We start from the raw sequence: 12,221 nt of genomic DNA on the forward strand, positions 1-12,221 counted from the left end.
CCATTAATGCTCATTCTGATGGAGACCGCTGCTTAACACAACCTATTAGTTTCAAGCACATAATGAATTGAAGTGCAGATTTTATACAGGGCCTGACCAAAAGATGTTACCACCACACGTAACCTCAGATTCCAGGCACCTACCACCCAGGGAACAAACACTCAGGTATTCCTGTTTGCATCCAGACCTTTGAGATGGTCCTCAGGAATACCCACACGCGTGTTCAGTGAGTGTTAATCTGACCTCTGCTTGACTTCAGTTTTTATTCATTTCTTTTTAGTTATAATGTGTTGAAGCCTGCATCCTGACCTGTTCATGATAATATTTGCATCCTCCAATCGTTTTATTAACCTTGAAGATATTTCATGCTGACACTTTTTTATCGGCTGTGCAAGTGTCAGGTGTAGCACAGTGACAGTACGTGAGGTTTGATCGGCGTGCAGTGAGAGGATACGTGCTTATGTGAGCAGAGAGCGGCCCTCCATGTTCTTATCAGTCCAATCTCAATCAGGTGGAGTCCTCTTGTTGTGGCTTCAGCTACAGGAAAGTGTGATGCATATGTGGCCTCCTGAGGACAGCTGCTCAAGGACATTCAGCTTCCTGCTTTCTCGTCTTACTGTAGCAAGTTACAGTTTCAGCTGCACCCTGGTCAGGTACAGTAACAGCCAGATAGCGTGCTGCACTGTGCACTGTGGATGTGCTGCTGTGGCTTTGATTCATTTATTTATTATTCATTTTTCAATAAACCGCTGCACTGACAGTTGTTTATCAGACTCAGCATCAGATGTATCGCCCAGTGAAAAGACAAGAGACATTATCTGAATTTTAAAAGCCAAATAGTGAAGTTAACATTCTGTGTGGGTCGTCCTTGTTGGTCTCGTTGGCTGTTAAGCCTCTCACCACAACCCTGTGAGTCATTCTAGCATTAAAAGCTCAAAGGATGACTCATCCTGTCAGTGTAAAACATTTAATCCCTGAGATATTTTAATATAGCAGTACATCTAAGTTTCTTTACATGATAACGATGTAAAAGTTAGCTCATCCCCCAGTTTTGTTAATTAACTGTGAGACCACAAGAATAAAAACATACATTTTATAGTAGATGATGGAAAAACAAAAGCTTGTCTCTCGTCTCAGTGTTTGTCTTTCTCTTCTGTGGTGTCGTGTGGACGGCAAAGTCAGGCAGAGTCTTTATCGTCACAGAAAGCTGTGAAACGTGCAGGATGGATTGGAGTCTTGGCCAAACCAATTCTGGGCCCCGGGCCTTATGTTGGACACCATGATTGTGATGATGTCACATGATCTTTGTTGGCACATGAAGTTGTTGCATGAGTGCAGTTGTTTTAAGTGCTGCATGCATTATAAACACCTATTTTACACAAAGGAGCATCAGTGCAAATAAGAACTGCTACTAAGAGTAACCTTTAGCTGACAAACAGTGAAACAAGGACGTTGCAGCAGAGTTGAACGCCTGGTGTGTGCAGTGTGTTGTTTGTGTGTTGGATGCACACTAACAAAACCTCAGAGGGAAAGAAATGATACCTGGACCCTGAGACGTAACATGAGCATGTAACCACTAGATGTCATCCTGCACAGAGGACGAGAACTGAGAGCTGGCAGCCTATGCAGTTTCGTTTAATCTAACATTGGGTGATCACTCCTGTACACTTTACGTTTTTAAAATGACGAGCTGTGAGGAAAAGACGCTGTTCAGAGATGTGTGTGAAGCTGCTCTGTTAGATAAAGAATGACTGAGCGTTTGTTTCTGTGTTTGGGTAGGTAGGAACCCAGAGGTCTGATGAGGCTCTGAGGATGACGTCTTTGCCTTGAAGCCCCACCAGTATGTCAGGTAAGGCTCACACTGCCAGCTTCACTCCAAATATGATGGAACCTAAAGAAAAGTCTTATTATTCTCTATTTTTTAGTTGGTGTGAAAGTTGATGTGAAAACTAAAAAAACAGCAAATACTCTGTTTTACTGGTTAATTCTGATCGGGGAAACAACACTGAGCAAAGTACAAGCGCACAGGTTAGCACTGTTGTAACGCGAGTAATCCAACGCCGAGTGCTTTCAGAACACTGTGTTAGACAACAGAAGTAAAGAAACATATGTGACTTGCTACACAGTAACCAGCAGAATGACTTTGTGTCACCACTTCTCACTGAGCCGGTTTGACATCAGGACCTCTGCTTCACAGTTTATTTGTCAGCTGCTCGGCAACGAGGTCAGAAATGAAGTGTGAGGTTTGCTGTGGCACCCAACAGTTTCTGCACATAATCTGACAGCAGTCAGTCATTCAGCCTGGTGTTAAACAACTGAGATAATAAACCATTAACTCCTCAACAGTTCTTTAAAAATCAGTTTTTACTGCAGTTCAGGATCAAATTAGTAGTGTGCAACTCCATTAAGCTAATATTTGCTTTAACATGTACAGTATGACAGAGTTGAGTCCGATGTGCAGATCCAGGACAGACTGCATGATGGTGCTACAAGCTGTGGAAGCAAAAGGGAGTCGAGACCTAATAATAAGTTTAAGTGTTTGAATTATGACCATCCTTTTACAAGAAGGGATTTGGAAAGTACAACAAATGAATTTGCACCAATAGGAACTTGATTCGTATCATAGCTGCAGTTAAAACTGCTGCTGCGTTACCATGAAACTCAACTTTTCTAAAACCTATTTTTAAACTGCATTTTCATATTACGATAGCAAAGAAACAGAAACAAGCACATAACAAATGCTAGTGAAGAAGAAATCACCAGATATCAGTTTTGGTCTTAGAAATAATCCACTTTTTCCATTTCCTGACCTGTTATTAAATGATTGCTCAGCCAGTTTTTCCCTCGACTGTAGCTGTTGGCTTTAAAAACATGGTCAGGTCTCAATAATCAGCTTGTAAAGATAACCTAACATTTTAACCTGGTAGCTGTAACTGACAGAAGATGCTCACACTCGTAGCAGGGAGGCCCCTTCGAGCAGCAGGACTGATGCAGTGTTTGTTGGCAGAGATCAGTGACCAGTACAAAACCCCGACCACTGCATGTCACACTCTACACTTTGGTTGGACAGTGATAGTCTGCCCTCACCACCAGAGGTCCACGTTGTCTTAGAGTGATAACAATGTTTTAATCAAGGTGATCAGTGTTAAACTGTGAAAAGGTCTCAGCTTGAGCCTGATGGCAAAATCAGCTCTTTTCCACACACACACATATTAACCATTCATTTCTATAACATGGTTCATCCCTGTTCACACACACAGCAGCACCACTTCATTCGGCCAAATCGAAGCATCAAAAAGGCAAAGAAATGTGAAGATGGCAGGACGCTGCACGCAGCCATGCTGCCCTATATTAAACAGCCAAGACAGGATGTAGCTCTGCATTTATTTACTTAACTAGCAAATTGGGCATCAGTGAGGTCAGCGGGGCTGGAATTGGATTTAACCAGCCTGGGCGACCTCAGTGACCTGGCCATCCCTACATAGCCGACAGACTTACACTCACATGTTATCACACTGACAAAATGAACTTAAGCTTTCATTCACCATGTAAGCTCCAAGGGGACAACGACTGCTTTGGTATCTGAGATGCTGTTTTAGTTTTTACATGAACCTGCTGCTCTGTTGGAACAACTTCTGAAAGCTTTTAAGTTCATGTACGAAGCAGAGCAGCATTAGCTTCTCTCTCTCTCAGCTGTTTTATGACAACGTCGCTTGTGTTTTTTAAAGTGCCTCTCCCATCTATTTTAGAGCCAGCAGAAAAATGCTCCCCCCGCTGGAAAGATGAGGCCATTCAAAATGGTAATATTTCTCCTCCCTCTCTACACTGCTGTTTCCTTCTTCTGTCAGCATGGCGCAGCTTTGGATTTGTTAAGGAAAAACTTCGAAAGGGCTTCAAAAACTGGAATTATTTGATTTAAGAACATTTTTGTGTAGATTCAGTTCAAAATAAATCATATCCCAGTCGTTTCAGTTTCACCGATGTTGGGAAGCTGCAGACATCACGTTACAACACGTAGAGTAACTGAACTCAGACGTTTAAACATCAGCTCATTTAGAGTTTGCTTTCAAAAAGTGGGACATTCACTTATTGTAATAATAATAACAATAATAATAAAGAGGAAAGAGGTTCAAAATGTATAAGTAAGTAAAGCTTTATTTGCACCTTTAACCCTTTAGAGCCGGTCGGAGCGGACACGCTCCATTTTGTGTAACTATTTTTAAATCCCGGTAGCTCTGCAACCGTGTAAGCTAGCGCAATAATTTGTTTTGCATATGAAACCGGAGGAGTTGTACTTACATCTGATGCCATCAGCTTGTCCTCGGTCACGGTTTCCTTCCACATATAGCTTTGCAAAAACAGCATAAAAAGCACTTGCAGCAACAAAAACATAATATTCCAGAAACAGCTTTGCCGATCCATCAGCTGTTCATAACACTTCATACTTGGAATAGACGTCAGCGCGAACATTCGCACGTCCGCCAGTACCTGCCCGAAACCGGAAGTGACGTAATTTTCGTGGAAATGTAGTTTTTTACCATCAGGGCCTCATGAGCCTATGCTGGTCTTTTTAAAAGTTATGTTTGACTTTATGACTTCCTGTGTCGTTTCTGGGATGCTTAGGACTCATATTGCACTGCTGGAAATAGTTTATTTTGATGCACATGCTGCTTTTTTGCAAATTTGCACTATAATATTTATTTTCGTTTTTCCTGCAGTATATAAAAATTGGTGTATTTCAAAAATAGAACTATGAAGACACTCAAAATAAATTTCCTGTGGTGGGAAACTATTTTGTGAAACTTTTTTGTATTTACAGTTTTGAGGGATGAGCCTCTCAAATTTCTCTAACTAGAAATATATGTTAAAAAAGCAAAAATGATTTTACATTTTTTTGTAGTTTATTGCACTTTTTTGCAATTTATGTAATTACTATGCACTTAATGCATACATATTATTAAAATATGGGCTATAACAGTTGTATTGATGTATAGCAACTTGAAATGCTCCCAAAAATGGCTCCACAGCCTGTAAAAATATGATATAAGCTCTGGCGGACTTGGTTCTGTGGTAGGTCTTAAAGGGTTAACCAGAACCCTGAAAACAAAGGTCAGTCGAACACAAGTCTAAAAAGCTGACTCTCAGCTGTGTGGGAGAGCCCACAGAGGGAGAGATTCTGGGGTCACTGTTACTCCTTCATTTTCAGCGTAATGCACAGCCCTGATCACATGACCCAGGGACCTGCTGAGCACATACTCAGATGTGTGCAGGTTCTTTTCCATGCAGAGCTCTAAAAGTGATATGTGAGGACGAAGAAGCCTCGCCGCAGCATGCTGGAGACATTTGGCTTAGACTAGTGAACAGTGAATTACAGTGTTGAAATATATGCACCAATAACAGTTTACAGTTCAGAGTGTGACACTGTGGGATTAACTTGGCAATATTTCTTAAGTGGTTTAAAAACAAGAGTGAAGCAGAGATTTGACACGAGCATCAATGTAAAAGTGTGAAGTTACCCGGAGACAGAGGGTTTAGCAGACGTATGCAAGGGGACCAAAGGTTTCTATTACCTTAGACACAAATCTGTCAGGAGCACAAACTTCTGTCGGAGAAAGCTGTCAGCCATCCAAGCTTTAATAGAGTCTAAGCAGCTATGCAGGATCTGTAGCTTGGAATCATCTTGGGGCTTAAGGAGTGATAAGAAATGTCCTTAAAAGGTGACAGGGTTGCATAAGTGCACATAGCAAACCTATAAAGATCCCATAATTATTATTATATTCAGAAGGAGCTTTCCTTCCTGAGACAGTGCTGACCACATTCTGCACATATACCAACACCGTGGTTCCACAGCACTGCAGCCCTGTCACCCACTGAAAGCTGAAGAAGTCGACCCCGAACTGCTGCACAGATGAAATGCTGTGTCAACACATTTGGCTCTTAAAGTGTCTCCTTACAGAATGCTGTTCAATAAGTGATAAGGTGTGTGTGTGTGTGTGTGTGTGTGTGTGTGTGTGTGTGTGTGTGTGTGTGTGTGTGTGTGTTCATTGTTCACATATCAGGAAGTAATCCAAATCATCAGGTCATTAGCAGCTCCTAAAATCAAAAACCTCAGATGATAACAACACATGACCTATTATAATCACATGACCTATTATAATCACATGACCTATTATTATTATTATTTCTTTAATAGAAATGAAGGAAACCAGCAAAAGCCATGTGTGAAAAATAAAGTCTGCAGGAATCATTTTCTGTATGAAAGCATTTCAGTCAGGTTCAGACGTTGCCACGGCAACACATTGATTTTCCTTTCATAAGTAATTGTGTTATAGATTTGATGGTGAGTTCACTGCAATCATTCTTACCCACACTAAACGCCTGTTGCATTTATGGGACGTGGATACCAGCCTGGTTTGGTGCACCGTGCGCCTGTGACCAGATCACTTCATTACACTCTGATACTGATACAACCTTACAAGTGAAAGAGGTCTTTGTTCTTTTTAAAATTACACTTTAAACATGTTTGTAATAAAGCTACAGGTAAGTGGGTGTTGTTTTGTATAAGAGTGCACTACGTTGTTGAAATATTCATTGAATATATTCAAACTGTTGCAGTTTAACACACCTACATGGAACTTCTTTCCTTTTTTCATCCCCTCAGATCACCATCGTCTGCTCGCAGACCACCACAAGTCTTAAAAAAATTAAAAATTTAAAAAATGTACAAAAAAAGAAGAATATAATATATCCATCCATTCGCTTCCGCTTATCCTTTTCCGGGTCGCGGGGGGGCGCTGGAGCCTATCCCAGCTGTCATAGGGAGAGAGGCGGGGTACAACCTGGACAGGTCGCCAGTCTGTCGCAGGGCCAACACACAAGGACAGCATATATATATATATATATATATATATATATATATATATATATATATATATATATATATATATATATATATGTAGTATATACATTGGGTGAATGTGCAGTAGTAGCAGCAAGCAGGTGAATTCTGTACATTAATATGAATAGACATCTGACTATTTTACAGGATAGACAATATAAACATATTTAAACATTAAATATCACACAAGCACCTCATAAAACCTGCGACACGGAGTAACTCTGCTCATAACCGTAGCACGTCGCAGCAGTGTGCTCACGTGATAGAGCGGCTGTGTGTTTGTAGCCTCGCTACCAAACCGGCATTTCATCTCTGAGGAAGTGATCCCAGAGAGAAGTAAAGCAAGTGTGTAAGTTCATCTCTGAATGTTTGTAAAGCATTCCAGCGTTAAGCTTACCAACCGATATATGGAGCGACTGCCTCTCTCTCTCTCCTGCTGCTACTTCAGTCATGAAACTGATCAATGATCAGCTGATCGGCTCTCTTCTTTGTTTTTGCGCCAGAAAGAGGAAACCAGCGGCTGAACAACAGCAGCACGTTTAAGCTTGATCAGCTGTTGTTAGGATTTATTTAATATTACTTTCTACACCAGGATCTTTTTCTACAGCTGACGGCTGGTAACTGTGCAGGGGCGGATCTAGCAAAGTTTAGCCGGGGGGCCGATAGGGCATGAACAGGGAAAGGGCACAAAGACATACTTTTCTTTCTTATTCTCATTTACAATGTGGAGCTTTAAATAAATAATTATCTGAATCTGACACCCAAAGTTTTAATCTGATGTAAAATATATAGAAGTCCATTACTGTATATAGTAACTGTTAAGTCTAATATACCCTAGTAAGCTATAGTACTTTTTCCTTTGGGAACCATCTGTGCAGTCTGCAGTTCTGTTGAAGAAAGATGTTGAATCTGTTTAATTATTCTTGAAAAATAATTGATTTCTGTGCATTTTTTTTTTTACATGTGCATTAAATTAAAGTTGATTAAGCATCATGAGGTGGAGGGCGGGGGGTGGTTCCCTATTTTATTTTTTTGCTGGGAGTTTGCAGCCCTATTAGTTAGGTTGTTTAATATTTCTGGTAAGTACTCTTTAAAATACCAGAGTAGGGAGGATGGAGCAGGTTTACGTTTATTAGATTGATCAGTTTTGCTGAACTATGAAATATTTTGGGTGCAGTGTGTTTTTTACATACAGGTATAACAGAATAGCTTTAGTGTTGTTGTTTAGTTAAACTCGAGTATAAACTTATACAAAATCCTTTCAAATTCACAGATCTGACTAAAGGTAGATGTTTCTTTCTGTAGGTACTGTGGACACAACAGAAAACAGCAGCCATGCTTTGGCTCACTCAATTAATCAAAAAAAATCTATATACATATATATTAGGAGTGCAACGATATTCGTATCGATATTGAACCGTTCGATACAGTGCTTTCGGTTCGGTACGCATATGTATCGAACAATACAACATTTGTAATTTATTTTATCAACTTTTCTTCTGACGATGCTGTCTGTGTTGAGCGCTCAGTGAATCTGTGTTCGACTACTCCGCCTAGGCTGCACTGTCGAGCGCAGATCCACTGAGCCCAGCGCAAGTTAGCAAGACAGAACAACATTATGCACTCCACACTGTATATAAATGCCACTTGTTTTGCACATATTCAACTCTGTATATTTTATATATTTTATTATTATTATTATTTTATTTTATTTTTTTACTATTTAATTTGTAAAAATGTGTATACACACACACACACACACACACACACACACACGTAGGAAAATATTTAGTATACACATCCAGAAATGCATACACTATTATATATTGTACATATATTTATTAGTTTCAGGTTGGCCATTCTTGTATTTTGCTCGTTTGTGTTGTTGTGTTTGCACATCTCTGTTGCTTGTGGGGCTCGCACACAAGAATTTCACTCGCATGTGCTGTGCCAGTGTGCCTGCACATGTGATGTGACAATAAAAGTGATTTGATTTGATTTGATTTGAGAAGCTAAGCTCGTTGCAACATGGCAAATTGAACCTCCCCCACCCTCATTCAGATCTGGCGTTTGGAACTATTTTGGTTTTCATGTGACGGATGACCCTGAAGGTCATCTTAGCGTCAAACAGGAAGTTTTCATGATTCTTTTGGACCAAAAGGCAGAACTGATGGCGGATGGAACGAATGTTTAATTGGAAATTAGTTTGAGCGTACAGTTAAAGGACAGTTACTTTTCAGTTTCCTTTCAGAGCATTTTTCAACTAAACAGAGGAGCGGAAAGTGTAGAGCATCTGTCTGTGTGCTTCATGTGTTAAAGGACAACTCTTTAGATGGTGTTGAACTCTGTTTAATAAGAAAAATCCCTTTTGCAGATTTAACTTTGATTGTATTCTTTCAGAATGAATAATATGAATCATCACGTTTCCATTTTTCCAAACGTAAACAAAAACAAATGACACCCCCCACCCCCCCGCCCCCTCATGCATTTGTATCATGTCCTGAATGTGGAGCGTTTTAAGTTTACCTGAAATGTTTTTGTCATCTTTGTTTTCATTTTCCAGTTGTGTATTATGCAAAATCGCATTCAGTAATATTTGGCTCTTAAACTCTCTTCCCATGATGCTTTGCACACTGCCTCTCAGCAGTCGCTCCTCTCTAGACTTCTTAATAAAATCGGTGCTGGAAGCGGACACGGCTGTAAGAACAGCATTTTTTGTCTCGCCTGGAAAACCTTTTTTGGACTTTGCTGGTGATCTGCACTCGATCCCTCATAACAGGATCAGGTTGTAGAATATAAACACAACCCTACAAGTTTGTCTAAATTCTGCGATTCGTGTTCATAAACAAGGTGATATTTCTTTAACAATATGATGATTCATTCAGCAAATGTTTGCAGTTCTGGGCGTGTTGGGCGTCTAATCCTTGTGGAGTTGTGTAGAGAAGGCAATGACAGTATTTATAATGAGAAAAAAGGAAGAGCAGGATTCAAAACAAGTTCACCCACCTTATCCTAAAGTGCAGGATAATCCTCTCCAACTTTAACCTTTACTGAGGGTAGCCTTCTGTTGTTCCCCTCAGCTTACCCTGAACTTTAAGGGAAAGGTTAACCAACTAATGTGGCCTCCTCAGGTAACAAAGAGTAGCCAGGGACAACTGGCACTGGAGATCATGTTAACTGAGGGCCCCTGGATAAAAGAGATTCCTCACACCCAAAAATTGTTAATGACCAGCTTTGAACCCCCGAGTCCTCAAACGATCAAGGGAGGGAATGTACAAAAGCCCGCCGCGGGGCCAGTGTGGTAAAGAGCCACTGGGAGCGAAGTTTGTCTCGTAGGTGCACGGCACGGAAAGTTGGGGCGTTTTTTGGTCAAAGGCCTCGCTGGTTACTTCAGCTGTTGGCAGGAATACCTCGAGTCATCCATTAGAGACCATGCTGGATCGTATTTGTACATTTGTATTTTTTACATAGGGGAGGAAAAAAGAGACAGCTGGCATTTATGTGACCACCCCGGGTAAGTAGGAAAATTCATAGAGGCTCGTAATTTACTGTAGATTTTCCTTTTTTAGTACTTGTTGTTTTCCAGATACTAAAAGTGATACACCGGGCATCTGAGTATATTGCATTTTACCATATTAACATTCTCTATTTTAATATTTTAATTTTAATAAAGACATAAGTGCTTTCAGATCTGCTACACTTGCTAGATTGTCTTCTCAAAGCTCAGTGACAAAAGTATATATTTAAAGAAATATATATATAAATATCTTAATAAATGATATTTATGTGAGTCATATGCAAATATTAAGGTTATTTTCTATTTATGCTGTTTTAATACTGCATTTAAACAGCTTTTCAGCATCTAATAAAGCTTCACTTTATGTGACAAAGACGAAGAAGACAAAGAATTGGAGATTAAAAAATGTGACAAATGAACTAAATTCGTCACTAAAAGTCCAAAACGTGGCATAGAAAAAAGCGTAGACAGTCACACCATCCACTCAGACAACAGATTGTTTCATTATTGACAGGCGTTAAACTCTGTCTGACAAATGCTTAACAGTTGTTAAGAAACGACAAACAAGATTAGTTCAGGACCAGGACATCACCTCATCAAAAAGTTAAACTGGTATCAAGCCCTCTTTGCAAGAAGATTTGCCTCATAGGACCAGCCTCTTACCAGCTGTTGCATGTTGATCACATCTACTGGTCACACACTCACACTTATTACATTAATGGAGTTGCTAATCCCACGATAAGCCTTTTTAACTGTTCTCCCAGGCAGATCAATCAAACGCTGAACACTGAAACGTATTTTTAACGGAACAAGTCAAAATGTTCAATCTTATTACACAGTCACTACTCTTTGTTTAAGTAGATAAAGCAGCTTTATAACTCACCTCCACGACAGGTATTTTTAGCTATATACTATTATTACTTATCACTTGTCTTTAAAGCCTTATTGTTGTTGTTTTTATTACTGATCTTCAGCTGATCTCAGGAGTTTTCCAACTTGCATTTTAATAAGAAATCTTTGAGTCTTACAAGTACAGCAAAGCATGTTTGACAGCAGCCTGTATTTAACGGTAACTGTTCTATCTGTTGTTCCTGTCTTTAATGAAGAACCAATTAACAATTAGAGAGCTTTCCATAAATAAACAACAATCAAGGTCAAGGTTGTCTGTTAAAAACATTCAGTCACAGAGAGGCAGACATCCAGAAGACTTTTACAGAGAAAGAGGAAAATGGTAATGAGGAAAGTTTATTAATAACACAGTAGATCGTTTTCTTTTAGCACAGCAACAAAGCTTTCTCGTATTTCCCCATGAACTCTTTACTCATGCTGGTCTTACACTAGCCAGCTTCTGTCTATAAACACACACATGTAGATGCTACAGTATATGAGGATTATTGTATGTAATGAGTTCCCTTTTTTGTACAAACTTTGTGAGTCCTGCACAAGGCATAGAAAAGTGGTTCTCTACTCCCACCACCACGTTTCAGATTAAAATGTAATAACTTTGGACATCTGTTAGTTTACCACCGTACCACCCTGAGCTTGTCTGGTTTCAGGAGCTAAGCTAGGGGTGGGTTTTTATAATCGATTTATCGATTAAAATCGATTCTAGCTTGGATAACGTAAAATCGATTCATTAAAATCCTGAATCGATTTTTTAATATTAATTTATTTTGCCCAAAATGCCAGAATCTCAGGTGAAAGATCACAAAATTTCAACAACCACCAAACAGCTAAGACAGTAAATGAGAGCAGGTGCACGGCTTCTGCACAAAGACGTAAACACACAGCGCCGACGGATCAGGA

General features: G+C 39.8%; 1 protein-coding gene across 2 annotated transcripts in view; it reads left to right on the plus strand.

The window, feature by feature from the left end:
* Positions 1 to 12,221, plus strand: part of thrb (thyroid hormone receptor beta) — a 122,989-nt gene that overhangs the window by 93,005 nt on the left and 17,763 nt on the right. For both annotated transcript variants that reach the window (XM_004561015.5, XM_004561019.5), the window contains exons 3-4: positions 1,780 to 1,849; positions 3,750 to 3,800. In XM_004561015.5, coding sequence (XP_004561072.1) covers positions 1,843 to 1,849; positions 3,750 to 3,800 — 58 coding nt within the window. In that variant the 5' untranslated portion in view covers positions 1,780 to 1,842. The remainder of the gene's footprint in view (positions 1 to 1,779; positions 1,850 to 3,749; positions 3,801 to 12,221) is intronic.

Source organism: Maylandia zebra, linkage group LG22 (genome assembly GCF_041146795.1).
Source record: "Maylandia zebra isolate NMK-2024a linkage group LG22, Mzebra_GT3a, whole genome shotgun sequence".
NCBI classification, from domain to species: Eukaryota; Metazoa; Chordata; class Actinopteri; order Cichliformes; family Cichlidae; genus Maylandia; species Maylandia zebra.